The sequence below is a fragment of the Danio rerio genome, chromosome 5 (assembly GCF_052040795.2).
Source record: "Danio rerio strain M-AB ecotype USA chromosome 5, GRCz13ab, whole genome shotgun sequence".
Taxonomy (NCBI): domain Eukaryota; kingdom Metazoa; phylum Chordata; class Actinopteri; order Cypriniformes; family Danionidae; genus Danio; species Danio rerio.
The window spans coordinates 35898108-35915815 of NC_141025.1; the positions used below are offsets into that span (position 1 = coordinate 35898108).

Genomic DNA, 17708 nt, shown 5'->3' on the forward strand with positions numbered 1-17708 from the left:
AAATCTGTTTCATTTACAACATTTAATTAAAATATTTCATTTCAATTGGCTTTTTTGTAACTCAGCAAAAAAAACAAAGAAACAAAGGGTTACATTAAAAAACAAAACAAAAAAACTATCTCTGTCAAAGGCATTCATCCCAACCACATGCCCATCATTCTCCTTCTCTTTTCAGATGGGATGGTGGGTCAAACTTTGGCCCGCGGACCCTACTTTAGGCATCTCTGGTCAATAGTATACAAGTTTAAACTATTCCAGCCCATTTGCACCTGCATTTAGTGTTGTCCACATGTGATCCAATCAACAAAAACACATCTAAAACTACTGTGTGTATGCAAAGTCTAATGTGCAGATTTGTTTACTGTAGTAGTATATTTGAGACTGAGAACATCACAGGATATGGATGATTAATGTATATGATTCATGTATGTCTATTCGGGTTGAAAAATACTATGTGGTTAGCATTTTGAACCTTTCAGTGGTTAAGGGCACACTTCTGGACAGAGGACAAGGAAGAGGAGCCGAGTCTCGTGATGTCATCACAGGGAGAGAAGCAGAGGTAGAGATCTGAAGGGACGACGATGAACTCTCACGCACAATAAAATCTAAATACAGCAAGAAAAAGACCAAAACAAAGAGAGAAGTTTACATGTAAACAACCTGATTGATTACCTTACATTACCTTACAACACAGCATGTAATACTCACTTTGAGGAAGAGAGGCTGTCTTGCTTTTTACTGTCATCACTGAATATTTGTCTTGAGGTTTCTGTAAAGGAAAGTGTTTTTAATATACTATTAATAGTTTAATAGACCGATTGCCAGAATTGTATATTGTAAAAATGGGGCTCATCTAAAATACTCTGCACTTTGTGTCTGACCAAACATGGGCAAACGTGTATCTATCTGTGTTTAAATATTAAACCCAGGCAATCTATCAGGCTCAAATGTTGTTTTAGAGTGGGAAAAAAAAGTCTACCTTCAGGCATGGCGTAGATGAGTCCTTACAGCCCTTATGGACACTCACTGCACAGTCTAAAAGGAAAGAGAAAAATAAACAAATTTAAAGAAACAATATGAATATAAAATGTACATAAAAAAACACATTCATGTCTACCACTTTCAAATAGAAAAGTTTTTAAAGTTTTACCAAAACAATTTATTAAAGGAGTCCGCAAGGCTGCCATAAACACATTACATCTTTTAAGATTAGTAAAACTGCAGTTTGATTATTTCTGAATTTTGTTATTAACTTACGTGTGCAATGGACAACCTCTTTCCCTGAAGCTGGCTTGCTGCAGATCTCACAGAGTGTCGACCCCAGGACAGATCCCGCTGTGAACTGGTGTCCGTTGACCTGCTTGTCTTTGGTCTCTTTCTCTTTTCCTTTCCCCTTGAAAAACCAGGGGAAAGCCATCAGATCACTGACAGTCCTCATCACCATCTGCTACGACTCCATGCTAAACCCCACATTTTCATCAATGATTTCTGCTTGTGACGTTAGTCTACAGATGGCATGTGTGTGTAGCGAAAAAAAAAAAGCCATGGGAGAGCTTTCTATTAGTAAAATAGTTACATCCAAAAGAAGGTTTAATGATTAATAGACTCCTCTGGCTGTTTTTAGTCTGACAATCAGTCTTTACTGTTTCTCTTTTTCATCCTTCCTATTAAAGGAGGCATTGTGTGTGAAATAATCTAAATAATTGTTTTTTATTATATATAAAAAAAAAACTTCATTTCTCCTGTGAAGTTTTCATCTTTTTAAAAATATTTCCCAAGTGACATTTAACAGAGCAAGAACATTTCTCACCGTATTTCCTTTTTTCTGGAGAAAATCTTATTTCTTTGGCTGGAACGAACGCAGATTAATTAAAAAATATATAATTTTAAGGTCAATATTTTTATCCTATAAAGATTTTTTTGCCTTATTAATCTAACTTGTAGGTATCTCAATTGACTTAATCAAGCCTTTAAATTGCACTTTTAGTTTAATATTAGTATCTTACAAAACAATAAAATGTTATCTTAAAGCAAGTGCTGAAAAAAAGCTGAATGATAAAAAACTTTACTTGTGAATAATTAAAAAAGCAACAATATCGGTGTAAATTGTTAAAATAACTATTGCTCACATTTACTTATTACAATGTCTTTAAACATTTAAAACTGTGAATATTGTTAAATGTGAATATATAGGATTTACATACAGTTGAAGTCAGAATTATTAGCCCCCCTGTTTATTTTCCCCCTATTTTCTGTTAAACAAAGAGAAGATTTTTTTTATAGATTTCTAAACATAACAGTTTTAAAAATATTATCTCTAATAACTAATTTATTTTATCTTTGCCCTGATGACAGCAAATCCTATTTATTTAATAGATAATTTTTCAAGACACTAGTATTCAGCTTAAAGTGATATTTAAAGGCTTAACTAGGTCAGTTAGGTTAACTACGCAGGTTAGGGTAATTAGGCAAATTTGGTTTGTTCTGCAGACAACTAAAAAAAGAAATTGCTTAAAGGGGCTAAAAAGAATTTTGCCCAAAAAATGTTTTTTAAAAAATTTAAAACTGCTTTTATTCTAGCCGAAATAAAACAAATAAAACATTTTATAGATTAAAAAAATAGTATCGGAAATACTGTGAAAATTTCCTTGCTCTGTTAAACATAATTTAGGAAATATTTAAAAAATAAAAAGTAAATAAAAGGAGGACTAATAATTCTCACTTCAACTGTATATAAGATGAAAAATGTTGTTGATTTACAATGACTTATCCGTTTTGTTTTGTTTTGTTTACAAATACTATAGAGCACATACTACCCTTAACATGACTGGGATCAATGCTGTATGTTGTTAGTGATTTTCAAACAGTTACTTCATAATATTTGATATTATAAAAATTAAAATGTGACTTCTTTTCTCCAGCCCATTATGTTCACACTTTTTTAGTTGTAGTGCACTGATATCATATTGGGCTTTCTTTTTTAATTTTATTGCAGGAGCTTTACATATTTTTCTCCCTCTGTTGTTCTTTGATTGCCATCTTTTGTGTGTCTATGTTACCTTCTCTTCGCTCTAAACAACAAGTCGATGTTATTGAATTTGCTTCATTGGTCGCGATAGTGTCCAACTCCTCCCCCTCTTAATAGCTTTATAATAGATCTCATGTCATTTCTTTCTCTAGAAAAGGTTAAATATTCCATTCAAGGCTCTACTGACAAATTTGATAAAACTTGGATCCCCATTCTAACTTTTTTTGACCCTTTGACCTCATTGGATTCTGACTGAGATTGTCAGGGGTAAACTTGTCTTCGTGTTGCACTGTGCCATCTTGTTGTCTGAGTGATGTCCCTGAATTGTATTTATGTTAAAAATATCTTTCCTCCTTGTTTACATCTATAGAGCATATATTTTAACATATAGTCTCATTATTTATTTTGTGCACATTTAAAAGAGCCTGTGTAGTTTTATTATTTGAATCTCATTCCTCCCAAGGGGTTTGTGGGTGGGTGTGGGTATGTAACGTTGGATAGTTATAGTTTGAATTTAGGCTTAAAAGAAACAAAAAATGAAAAATGCAGACAATCTGTTATAGTGTCAAATATATATTAAAAAATAAAAAATAAAATAATAATAACATTGAAATGTGGACCTTTTACTTGACAAAAAAATGCTTATCATCAATGACGAAAACTGTTTAAAGATAAAACTGAAAACGTTTATAACATTAAAAATATTACTACAACATCCCTACATCTTCTTGTTACAATACAATCATATATTGCTTGTATTTCATGTACTGTATGCAATATTTACCTTGTTCTTGTTGCGAGTGCTATACATTCGGCTCTTTATAAAGCTGAATGTGCGGCTGACTTTGTACTTCTCTGACTCTGTTTTGGAAGGGATGATATATTTATCCCATTCTTCTTCCTCAATCCTGGAACACACAAGCCCACATCCAATAAATCACACTGTTCATTACCGCAAACACATGCCTGTCCAGTGAGTATTAATGAAAATACAGCTCTCACTCAGACCACGATGCAGCGCCTCGGTGGTTTCATTAATGCATTTGTTTCAAGCCAAGTCATGCATTCTTTTCCAGGCTACAGGAAAATTAATAATTAGTCATCACCCTCTGTGCCACAACTAGGACATTCCACCTGATCGGTGCAGGCATTTTCTGCATTACACACATTCCCGATTGGACGTTTCTGCTTGGTGGGGGGTGAGTTGTGAGTTGCGACAAACAAAAAGGTTATTACAAATTTTAGTGTCGACAACTAGGGATGGGCGATACCTTGCAGTTTGTCTAATACCTGTAAACATTCTTCGTGTGATAATAACAATAAAAAATATATAAGCTGTATATACCACCAGTCATGGTTTCATATCACAAAATGAGAAAAAAAAGTACTATTTGACAATACTATACAGTGATAAAAGCCAATTTGATTAGCAATGCATTATAAATATGCTTTATTCTTGTAAAAAAAAAACCCAGGACAACTGGAAGAGCACAGATAAACTATACATTCTCAAAACAATGTGTTTTTGTGTCCATGTTTGATCACGTTAATCTTTTCTATTATCTTTTCACTCAGCTACAATGATAACTAGATGCCTTTACTTCTGTGATGCATATGTGGAGCTTTCCGTATGAATCAAGCAGATATTACATGATGTATGTTGGCTTAATTGTTGTTTATTTGGGCAGATAGTATTTATCCTTAAAGATACAGGATTTTTATTTTTGCCTGTTTGTTGTTTTTTGTTATTGTTGTCTCTCTATTGATTTTACAAAGCTCCCACTCTTTGCCAAATTTCCTGACCTACACTGACTAAAACGTGGAACTTCCATGATAGATAGTTAAGCAAGGCACTTTTATGAAAATAGTTCTGAGTTTAAAATTCGATTTCGCGTGAATTTAATAACCAGTATGAGAGAAACGTTAGATAGTTTACATCAGGTTTTGAAAAGAATCATTGAAACAAGAACGTTCATTCTAACACCTAGTTTTTGAAATGGTCATTTTGTGGCCAAAGCTCTTGAACATTTCTAGTATGTTTTCCTTAGATAACAGGTGCAGCTTGGTGGCCTTATTTGACTTATATGTGACTGCCAGTTTAGGTGTAAATAAAAAAAAAAAAAACTAACCAAAAAAACCAAACCAACAAAAAATAAAAAAATAAAAAAATTGAAACTTAAATGGAACACAAGTTAACAAAAAGATGAATATAAATAAAAAGGCACCAAAAATATCACCAATATTGCTTGCTTTTAAATAATGAATTCCCTTACTTTCAAATTCTGGAATAGACCCCTTTAATTCAATAATATTTTAGAAATTCTATGACCATCCTTGATATATAGAGTTGAAGTCAGAATTATTAGCCCCCCTGAATTATTCGCCCCCTGTATATTTTATTATATTATTTTACAGAGAGAAGATTTTTTTAACACATTTCTAAACATAATAGTTTTAATAACTCATTCCTAATAACTGATTTATTTTATCTTTGCCATGATGACAGTAAATATTTGACTAGATATTTTTCAAGACACTTCTATACAGCTTAAAGTGACATTTAAAGGCTTAACTAGGTTAATTAGGTTAACTAAGCAGGTTAGGGTAATTAAACAAGTTATTGTATATCAATGGTTTGTTCTGTAGACTATTGATATATATATATATATATATATATATATATATATATATATATATATATATATATATATATATATATATATATATATATATATATATATAGCTTAAAGGGGCTGGTAATATTGACCTTTAAAATGGTTTCAAAAAATTTAAAACTGCTTTTATTCTAGCCGAAATAAAACAAATAAGACTTTCTCCAGAAGAAAGAATATTATCAGACATACTGTGAAAATGTCCTTTGTTAAACATCATTTGGGAAATATTTAAAAACCAAACAAAAATTTAAGGGGGGCAAAATAATTCTGGCTTCAACTGTATATATAAATAATTATCTCTTATTAGTAAATGATGGCAGTAAACACCACACATAACATAGTTTCAAGTCTATATCGCCCATCCCTACAAAAGTCAAGTCACAGCATCATTGCGCAAACTTTATGAAGCATTAGATGTGATTTCATGCTAGAGGGTGGCAGTGCGTTCTGGTTAGGTTATTAAGAGAATCATGCCAAGAGTGCAATGGGGTGTTTTTGTGGTCTAGAGGTCTCTGCATTGACATACTCTTTGAGGAACTCTGAGAGCGTGAGATGTTGGAGCGAGTCGGCCAGCTCTGCACTGCTTTCATCATCAGCCGACTGAGCTCGCCTGCGAAACCTTAACTCCCTACAGAGGGACAGCACAACACTCTTCATGTAGCAGATACAGTACATGCATTTTCATTTAATGCGCACATACACACAATGTCCCTGGTGGGGGCGCTATTGAGCTGTGCTGTGCTGTGAATTGAAAAGTGAGAACAATATCTGGGATTTAAAAAAAAAAAAACACTTGGAAATAAGATGACAGTTGAAGATGATGATATACAAGATGTACATTAAAGACAAGGAATCATATTTTGTCTGCTTCAAAATAAATGTAGAAAAGTTACATATTGCATGCAAGTCTACTTTCTAGTTTCCAAAGTATTTTGGGAACAAACATGTCAAAATATGGGTGAATAAAGTGTGTGTGTGTGTGTGTGTGTGTGTGTGTGTGTGTGTGTGTGTAATTTTATAATATATATATACTGTATATATACATATATATATATATATATATATATATATATATATATATATATATAGAGAGAGAGAGAGAGAGAGAGAGAGAGAGAGAGAGAGATGAATAGACAGACAGACAGACAGACAGACAGACAGACAGACAGACAGACAGATAGATAGATAGATAGATAGATAGATAGATAGATAATTATAAAATTAATAATTATTAATGGAAATACGAATATAATATAAAATGATAATATAATAGTAAAAAATAAACCACATGCATTTTCTTTTTACATTCTGTAATTCTATTAAAATGTATGTCAATTCTACATTTTGTTTCAATATATTTGTATTTTCTAATAAAATAATTATGTTTAATTATTACAAATGTGTAGCTTTAAACCAGGTTTCAATGATAGAAGTAAAGTAGAAACATTAAAAGTGACAATTAGTATTCTTGGCTGTGATCCTTAAATAGAGTTACTGTATTTAATATGTTATAAAATCCTTCCAAATATGACTGCCACGATTTTTGATATATAAACTATTGTTGTCATGAATGGCGTTTTAGTGGGTGTCTTTTATAAATAATCCTTTAAATAGTCTTTTATAAATAATAAATAAATAAGTAAAAATGCAGAAATTAAATTAAAAGTAAATGCATAATTATTTTTGTTGAAAAAAAAAATTAAAGGCTGAATTTGTAAAATGGCGGAGGGGGTATTAATACTGGGGGCCAATTCATTAAACACCTGAAAAAGGTGTCAAATTCTTTTATATATAATATATAATTTGTTGGCAACCTTGTTCTCAGAGACACTGGAGAGCTCAACAATATTAGATTTTTTTAAATAAAATCTAATGGATGGATCAAAGCAGATGACACTGTTAAAAGTCTTCTTACCTTTTCTCTTGAGGCTGCTCTGATGTGCTGGAAGAGCGGTGCTCTGTGGAAAAGAGATTATGGATGTTAATTTAAGGACTTTATATGTAGTTTTATTTTTACTCCTCCTGACAGGCCAACATATTGATGGCTTTAGAAAAAGAAAGAAGAAAGCAAGAAAAGAACAGTAATTTAGAAAAATGGTTCCTCATCGACTCCAGAAACACATTCATCTACTGATGACACCATCCTTCCTTTCCAGCAACATCTTATCAAATAATGATGAAACCCCCCGAGGGTGAAGGCAGATGCAACGCAATTAGGCTTCCACAACCAGCAAGCAAAGCCAAGGCATCACGCATACTGTACACACCTATTAAGATACAGTATGTAACAAAAATGACTTATTTACTAAAACTATAAAACAATTTGGTAACTGAATCAAAAATAAATAAATGCAAAAATGAAATAAAACTAAATAATAAATAGTGAAATGCAGATTAGAAAATAAATTACAAGTATTAAATATAATCAAACAAAGTATAAATAAATAGTTTAAATATAATTGATTCAAATATTTAAAAAAATAAATATTAAACAAAAATGACTGAATCTCAAGTTAAGTCCAAGTTAAACGCTTTAAAGCCAAAGTGCTAAAATTACTGAAACAAAATGAAAGCTACACAGAAATAAAGTTAAAAGGACACTAGTACTAAAATGAAAAGTGAAAAAAGCTAATTATAAATACGAATAAATTAGATTTAACAAAATATTTTACCAACACACAAGCCCAATCTTTTTTTCCAGGCATACACTTTCACCCACATAAACACAGCACTGATGTATGTGGTTAGTGTGCGGCGCAACAGGCGGCCGAGCGGGCATACATGCGTGACTGTACTTACTAACAGGGTTGAGCAGAGACAGAGATTTAGACAGAGACAAGGCGTGTAGAAGAGACCTGCTGCCACTGCTGCTGGAGAGAACGCCATCTACAGGACACAGCGGACATCACACTCACTACAGCCAGCACTAATCTACACATTCACACTGAGCTGCTTCTCAATAGAACAACTTGCAGAAATTATCAAGTGTTATGGTTAAACAGACAAACACAGGTGATCTGATCCTTTACACTTAAAAGTCAAATTTCCAAAAGGGAAGTGATTTTTGTAGTGATGCCATTGAGGAAAGGTTTTGGGATCCCTTGAGAATGTTTCAGTGAACCGTTCTTAAAAATTTTTTATGATTTTCTTAACCTTAAAAACATTTTAATCATCAAAAAATATTTGTGAATAATAAGAAAATTTCGAGAAATGGAAAGTTTTGTAAATGGACTCTATGCAGAGCTAGAGTTTTAAAGCCAACTATCAACTTTTTCAATTTTGTTATGTAATTATAATACATTCAGTTAAATAAACTCCAGCATTCATTTAGTTGTTCAAGCGTTAAACGAGATGAAAGGCCATTGTAACCACTAGCGCCGTCAGTAGCAACAGGCTAACGAAGAAAATTCCATTGAAAATACAGGGGTTAAATAAACTATCAAATTTTAAAGATATGGCGTAGGGGAAATGGAATCTAATGCAGTGCTTCCAGTCCGATCTGAAACCCACTTCATATTGTATATCTAACAGGCAGTGAAGATCACTGATTTTTAAAGAAATCAGATCTTAAACGTGACAATTTTGTAATGGAAAGACAGTTCACTGGAAACCCATGGGATGCCTGGCTGAAAATGAAAAGCATATAAAACATTGGATGTGGAAATGGAAATTGTTTATCAAATGTTATATGTTCTTAATGGATGTATTTTTAAGAGTACATCTAAACAGTTACACTGTCACAATCCTTATAAAGTTCTTCCAATTGTAAGTAAGACAATTTAAAAATGCTGTTGATCAGATCACTTGGTTTTGAATGTATTTGTTAGTATTATGTTTCTATCACTACATACCTGTTAGTGAAGATTAAACATGCTTCTAGCAACTTATTTTACATCATTTAGAGCCGGAAATGAATGATTGCTTTCAGAAAATTCCTAATGAACATTAATAATCTACTAAACTGGCTTGGATTAATAAAATAAAGGATGCTAGATGAGGCTGCCAAATGAAATTCAGGACATTAACTGCCACAGAAACTGGTCATTACTGTAAAATTCTCCGATTATATAGATGATAATAAATCCAGATTATTTGAGGGCATTTTACACAAGCTAGATTCTGTACTTGCAGCATTTGAAACATTAAACAACTGACCTAAATTTATTGCAAGCTAAATATTGTTTATTTACTTCAATTCCCATTATACACAATATAAAAGTAGGCCTGTTTCACACATCCCATATGTAAACAGTGCATAAGTGAAGCAGATGCATGATGAACAACATTGCATTGTGGCTTTACAGCTTTTTTGCAGTGCAACATTAGCCCACTAATAAAGTCCACTGAAAGGAATGAATTATAACGAATAAATTCAAGAAGGAAAGCTGCTTTGCTGGTTGATAAATCTCTCATTAGATGTTCAACTTCTTGGTTAGACCCTGTCATATTTAAGTATTTGTAAGTATTATTAAGTATTTTAAATGTCAATTTAACAACTTAATAATAATGTAGAAACTTGTACTTGTTATTGTGGGATTGACTACAATGAATGGACACTACTACAACTGGATGCTCCCTCAAACAGTGCACTAATAAGGGTGTAGGGGACGGTTTTTGATACAGCCCTAGATTGTTGGTTCAGTTTAATTAGCAATACCAAAGTCTATAGAAGGCAAGCTTATAAACTTGAGCCAAAAAAAATGGTAATAGCTAAAGCTAACACTCTACTTTTTAGCATATGATTATGCAGAAAGAGGCCAGTTTATGTCAATGATGTCTTCACCATTCAGATTAAACTGTTTTGTGGGAAAACAACTTAGCATTTTAAGAATCAACTGTGTACCGGCTTATCTTAAACCTGATATTTTTGGATTGATATACTTTTAGGTTGTACAACAGAAATAAATCATTTTTATCACAGATTTTACAGATGATTTTGCAACAGGATACGGTGTACGATTCGTTTTCTTTTCAGCTTTAGTCCATTTATTCATCAGGGGTCGCCACAGCGGAATGAACCGCCAACTTATCCAGCATATGTTTTACGCAGCAGATGCCCTTCCAGCTGCAACCCAACACTGGGAAACACCCATACACTCTTGCATTCACACACATATACCACAGCCAATTCAGCTTATTCAATTCACCTATAGCACATGTTTCAGGACTTGTTAGGGAACCAAAGCACCGGGAGGAAAGCCACACGAACACCAGGACAACATGCAAACTCCACACAGAAATGCCAAGTGACCCAGCCAGGGCTGGAACCAGTGGCCTTCTTGTTGTGAAGTGATCGTGCTGCCCACTGCACCACTGTGACGCCAATTTAAATACAAATAATAATCATTCAACAGAGTGCAGAACTAAAACTATTCAAATAATCTAGATTTAGATTTACCGCATTCATATGGTTCTTTAATTTGTGAGCACCGACCTAAAAATATCTGATCTAATATCAGCAAATGTTCTTATCACGCTAAAAAAATAAACAAACAAAAATCAAATAGTATCTTAAATGAGTTACAAATCCTATCATCCCTTAAAAGCTCATCATGCTTAAAACAGACTAGACAGGAAATACAAAAGATGTTATGCCGTCTAAGCTCAATCATCCTCAGCACTGAGAAGAAACAGGCAATGCTTTCAGACACTTCATATGGTGACAGACCTATGTCAGAAAAACCAGCCATGTGTTCATGTGATTATCTAGTATTATTATAACCTGTAGGTTAAAATAATGACAATCACCCCAACCATCCTGTTTATTCTTATCATATCTGACTTGCCCTCCTGTCATTCGGGAACAAATGCAGGTGAAGTGAAAGGTGGAAGGTGTAAAGTTCAAGGATCTGACCCTGGCTGAGGTCGGCGGGTGGAGGATGGGCGTCTCGGCTGAAACGTGGAGGCAGAAGGCTGATTTTGGGGGAGGTGTAGGAATAGGATCGGAGTCGAACACCCTGCTCAACATCCTGGGAAAAGAAAATATGAACATTTTTACTTAGTTTTTTAACTATAAATATAAACTATATCTGACTGCTCATAAAATACAGCTGTATTCATGTGATGTGTTCATGTGTAGCAGCTGCAGTCAGATATTTTTGCATAGTCTGTCTCACTGTAGGCAACAATGGTGTAGAGTAAAGATGCACAATTTTGGATAAACTGAGAATCGTGATTTTTTTATTTATTTTTTTGCTTGTTTCTTTGTTAAAAATAAATTTCACAGTTCTTCTTCCTCCATGATTCTGAATAGATAGCTAAACAAAAAAAAAAAGATTTGGAATTTGCTAGAGGTTTTGACAAATTTTTATATGCAGCAACCTGACTATACTCTAAATCAGAGGTGCCCAAACTTTTTCATAAGAGCCAAAAAACAAATATCATTGACAGCCGTGGGACAGAAGGTAAATATACCAAACTTTACTACGTTAAAGTTTCCATAGGTAATTTCCTTATTTCTTTCATAATATTTCAAAATAAATAGAAAACATTACTTTAAATTGACTTTAAGTTTTTAAATGATAACTTATTGCAATAAAAAAATAATCACATTTATACCACAGTGAAGTTAAATACTGAATACTCTAGTAAAGCAGAATCTGCCTTGGGCTTAATTTGCTCATTAAAGACTCTGCATTGACATCTATGTACATTTAGAGTTCTTCTAGTTCCAAAACAGGAATTAAAATTATTACAATGTTGCACTTTGTTCTTGGTGCAGTTCATTTCACATGGCAAAGTTTCTAAACGGACCAAAAGAGCTAAAACAAGTCACGTGCGAGTAATCTCAACTCACATTGGTCAGAGTTCCACTGTTTTTTTCGCAGAGTCCCTTAGCTGTCATGCATCCTTATTTTAATTTATGACGATGAGCAATAAGACATTATAAGCAAAAAGCTGTGCTTTAATTTTAAATGGTGATACCCACAGACATCGTCACCAAGTATAAATCAGAGGTAAGATTCTCTCATACATAGCAGTAGTCTATTATGCATTATAGGCTTTACATTATAGAGAGAAATAACAAATAGACCAAGACTGCAAGTCGGTCTGTTTTCCAAACATATAAACAGCTCTTGTTAATAGTTAACATGCTTTCCCTTTTGTATTTGACATAAAACGCTCATTTACCGGTGGGAATGACATCTCGCCCTACTCATAATTCTCTCTTTATAAAGCTGTACATATGCCTATTACATATCCATACTACACTGTGATTTAGCCAGGTCCGCATCGTATTGCTTTCTCACTACAATCGATCCGCTTCAGAGTTAGTTTCATTCAAGCCGAGACCACCTCATTTAGGTAATCTCGGACCGTTTGTTTTGGTTCGGATCCGAGCACGATTGCAGGATTCACATATGCCAATATGCGCTAACTGGGGAAACGTGCCAGGTTCCAAAACAAAAGTCTAGATGTGAAAGATGTGAAACAAAATCATTTAATTGAAACGTTTAATTTCAGTTAGCTTTTTATAATAAAACAAAAGGTTACATTAAACTTGAATTAACAATATCAAAATATCCCCATTATTTTCCCTCTTTTCTCAGATGAGATGGCCGGCCAAATCAAAGAATACCATGGGCCAACTTTGGCCCCCAGGCCCTAGTTTGGCCATCACTGCTCTTATTTACTACACTACTATTATTTAACTTGAATTTAAATGCGTATACATATTTTTTAAAATCTCAGTCTGAAAGAATGTATCTACAAGTCACTCTTAAAAGACTTTTTATGAAACATTTTAGACAGGTCAGCATTATTAAAGAATATTCTAAATAAATGTTCTTCAAAATATTCTTCAAATAAAATTAATGGCTGTTTTTGCCCCCTTTTGATCAATCAATTAATCAATCAAATAATCAATTAATTGCTATAACACTCATTTTATTCAAGTGTCAAGCTGCAAAATGTAGCTAAAAGTTTTAGTTTTTTAAACTGCTCTCATTTTCAAATGCAGATTTGAAAATTAATTTGTGATCATCGATGATTTAAAAAATACGCAAATTACAATAATTTAAAATTAAATTTGCATTGGGCGTTCAAATGCAATTAAATGATTAACTGCAAAGCTTTAGTATAAAGGCGTACCTTTGCAGGGGCGGGGTTACAGGCAGAGGAGGCAGAGTGAGAGCGCGTGCAGATGAGTACAGGTGCGGGGCTGGACATAACCTGCTCATCTGTGCTGTCTTTGGAATCCGGTTGCAGTTGTGGGAGGGGCTTCTTCATTAAAATGTCATCATCGTCATCCTCCTCGCTGTCCATTTCCAAGGCAACCAGACTCGGGCTTAGAGAGAGGATTGGACTTCTAAAAATTCTCAACATCCACTATGAGTAAGACAAGCATCGCTTACACATTGTAAATAATTCATGCATGCTATTCTAACGTGCCGTGGTAAGACGAACTCTTTCAAATAATGGAAACATTTTAAAAACAATTCTGAGGTAATGCATAACAACTGCATTCCTTCTTTAAAGGACACATGCAAGCAGCAAACAGGGCCAGGTAACTTCATCAGTTTACCCTGGGTTTGTTTTTCTGTTAGCTTGTCTGGTTTCACAGGCGTTGGGGGTTTTGTTCCAGGAAGTAAGCAATAGAGCACAAATGTATGCTATTGTACACAAGTAAACAAAATGTCCTTAAAATGTTTTCCAGACATTGAAATCAATCAGGTTGATGGGTTCAAGTTTTCAGCAGCCAAGAATTCATTGCGCAAAACACATGTGGTCAGCACAAACCATTTGTATTCTCTCTGTAAGTAAACCTGCATTTTAAGTAGTCCAAGTTGTTTTCTTCTGTCACGCAACCTGACCATGCTGGCATCTTCCTAATAGTTTCTATGACGTATGAAGTGGGGATGTAAACAACTATTCAAACATTTAGGTTTTTACAGTACATTTTGTTCTTTGAATGTGGATTTTTTTTCAACTTGTTTTTTACAGCAAGGCATACATTTGATCAATATAAAAAGTATAAAATCTGTTTTAAATAAAGCTCTTAAATATTTTATTTAGCAAAAAATAATCTTTAAAAAGATGCATGTTCACACAAAAAGCCTAAGCAGCATAGAAGTTTTCTACGTTGACAATAATAATAAATAATAATACATTAATAGATGAAATGATTCATCTTCAAAGTTACTTTAGTAATTTTAAGATTAAACTTCACCTTATGTACAAATAATACGTTGATCAAACCTATATCATTTTAGATGCAAGTAGATTAAAATGTGGTGAATAGCACCCTATACTGTTTGTGATTGTATCTTACCAAATTTCTAATTAGTTAAAAAAAAAAACATTACTAGCAAAGAGAACTCAAGAGGTTTGTTTTTTTCATGTACCCATCTTGCTGCGAAAAAAGCCCTTACTCTGTTTATTGTAAATAATCGCGTCATTAGTGCACATGTAAACATGGTCAGTATAAGCATGCCTACCTGAGGTCACATGACTCTGTAGGTGAGCTTGAGCTGTTGTAGGTCAGTTCAGTGGTTCTCGTGGCCCGCATGAATCTATCCAGCATCAGTCCTGCTGGAGAGGTGGGAGAGAAAGAACGAGAGGCGGGGTACCGTCCTCTCTGCCCTTCATCATCTTTAACAGCTGGAGATATATCTATTGTCCCTGGTGATGAGACCCCCGTATCTGACATCCGCCACATGCCACTATCGGTCCCAGAGCTGTCCTCTGTGGCACCTGGAATGGCGTACTTCATATTCAGCTCACTGTCCTACAGGAAGAGAAGACATATGTTCTTGTATGAGAGCTATTAAGTAGTGTTTTAAGAGGAGAGATCCCACAAAAAAAAACACAAAAAAATTAATCTGCCATCAATTATTCAACTTAATGCCATTGATTTTGAATTGTAGTTTACATGAACTCTATATATTGCTGTGAAATCCAGTGAGAAGTTCATTGAAAAGCTCTACGACAGAAAAGACAAATTAAGCAAGTTTAATGGCAAAATGAACACCAAAGTTATTACAAAGGTATTTTGTAAAAATTGGAGAAAAAAACTTTTATATTGTACATGGCAGAATGTATTTCTGTAACATTTTTGTGAAGTGTTGTGAAATGTTTAGCAAAAATAGATCTTTTGATTGATGTTAAAGTCTTTTTTATTTCTTATTTGTAAATAAAAAAGGTGCATTTACACAAAAAAATTAACTAATTTTAAAAACATTGTTTAAAAATGTATTTGATGTTTTATATTTACTCAAAATATATTGACACATTTTGGATACAGCAAAATGGCTTAAAACAGTTCTTAAAGAACCACATTCGACACTGTTAAGGTACAAAGTGTCTTGCTACTGTGGTGGTACCTACATGGACTACATTTGGACCTATGATGAAGATACAATATTGTATCTAAAGGTACATTTTGGTTTCCCATGGTACAAATCATGTCCTTAAAGGTACAAACGGCAATGATACAAACTTGTTTCTTTCTCTTAAGGTACAATTCTGTATTATTAAAAGGTACTGCCCCAGTGACAAGAGTTTGTACCTTCTTTGGTACAACATTGCAGGCACGTGCACACATAGGGCTCAACCTGTGCAGTGCACATGCCCTTTTTAGTCTTGGATAGAAAGTGCTCTTCCAAAATGATCAAAAGTGCCCCTGCGATGAGGCACACCCTCGGTCCCGCTCTTCAGTAGGCGCGCGACAGCACCGGTCTGAGAACGCGCGCAACAACACCGCTCTTGAGTACGCGCGCGACAACACAGCTGATCAGAACGCGCACGACAACACCGCTCTTCCCCCCCCCACCCCCCCCCCCCCCCCCCCCCGCTCTTCAAAAAATTTATCCTGCACATGCCCTTCGGACGGTCTCTGCACGGGCCTGCAACATTGTACCATTTTTTCATGAGAGTGTACTGGGATTGTTATACTTGTGCTTGACAAATGTATTTAGTTTTTTTTACAGTTTGCTTTTTTAGATTTATTTCTTTGCTTTTGTTGTGACAGTAGTTAGGCAACAAACAAATTTGGAGGGTGGGGGGGCTGGAAAAGGTCTGTGAACCAGAATTCCAACTCGGGATGCCTGAAGCACAATAGCAATATATGACGGCACACTGCCCATAAGGCTGCAGGAGCCAACGGTTCATTCTGTTTTTGTTGATGCAATGCAAATCAATTTAAATCTGGATCTCATTCAGATTACTGCTACTATAAACTCTAACATTCAAATGTTCATTCATACTGTAGGTAGTAGGTGATGACAATTTAAATTTTTGCTTAAACTATCCCTTCAACACAGTCAAACTCAATAAAGTTATTTTGGCACTCGCTCTAAGAATTTACACACAAAGCCGAACGTCTCATAAACCATAGCGGCACATATTTTATAATGTCAGACCCAAGACATTTTGTGGCAATAAAAGTGTTCAAACTATAATGTGCAAGATCAAATAAAGACTTTCTCTAAGACTTTCACAGAAATCAATCAAAAGATAAAGGCACTAAATGAAAGGAGGGGATGGGATTTTGAAGAAAAATGTAACAGCTGAGTGTCTGTAGGTCTGGCACAGTGAGCGAGCTGATTTATAGGAGCTGCGATATGTGTGGCGTCTGACCTTAGTGGAGCCTTTGAGCATGGCAGTGAGCCTGACGGCTGCAGCGGCTGAGGAATGAAGGTGAAACGGAGTGCAGGAGCCCGGAGACGAAAACTGCTTCTCTGTCAAAACAAAAGACATGAACAAACTGATGCATTAGTGTGTCAATACTGGGTGGAAATGCACTGATGATGATATTTTAACGACAAATACTGTAGTGTCACTTCACATGCTGCGTTTGATTTATTGTAAAAACTGTACACAAATATGCGTCTTAACTTATAAATGTTGGGTTGTTGTAAAAGATCTTTGAATACCAAGATGGCAGAAGAAACCAATAAACTAGAAAATTGCAGAACAGCATGGTCTTGTTATAGCTGTTAAACTTTTTGTTTCACTTTTATTTAGGAAGGCTTTTGCTTTTCTTTCACACAGTTAACTCTATGCTT

General features: G+C 34.3%; 1 protein-coding gene across 17 annotated transcripts in view; it reads right to left on the minus strand.

The window, feature by feature from the left end:
• The window catches only part of arhgef28a (Rho guanine nucleotide exchange factor 28a), a 123259-nt gene that overhangs the window by 42042 nt on the left and 63509 nt on the right, over positions 1-17708 (minus strand). For 3 of the 17 annotated variants that reach the window (XM_087253669.1, XM_087253675.1, XM_087253678.1), the window contains 11 exons: positions 17281-17381; positions 15141-15430; positions 13795-14011; positions 11558-11672; positions 7619-7661; positions 6230-6331; positions 3813-3936; positions 1258-1393; positions 980-1035; positions 709-769; positions 473-605 (listed from right to left, as the gene is read on the minus strand). In XM_087253669.1, the coding sequence (XP_087109795.1) occupies positions 473-605; positions 709-769; positions 980-1035; positions 1258-1393; positions 3813-3936; positions 6230-6331; positions 7619-7661; positions 11558-11672; positions 13795-14011; positions 15141-15430; positions 17281-17381 (1378 nt within the window). Of the gene's footprint in view, positions 1-472; positions 606-708; positions 770-979; positions 1036-1257; positions 1394-3812; positions 3937-6229; positions 6332-7618; positions 7662-8502; positions 8590-11557; positions 11673-13794; positions 14012-15140; positions 15431-17280; positions 17382-17708 lie in introns of all 17 variants that reach the window. The other 14 variants (XM_087253668.1, XM_087253677.1, XM_087253667.1 and 11 more) reach the window with 7 other exon arrangements.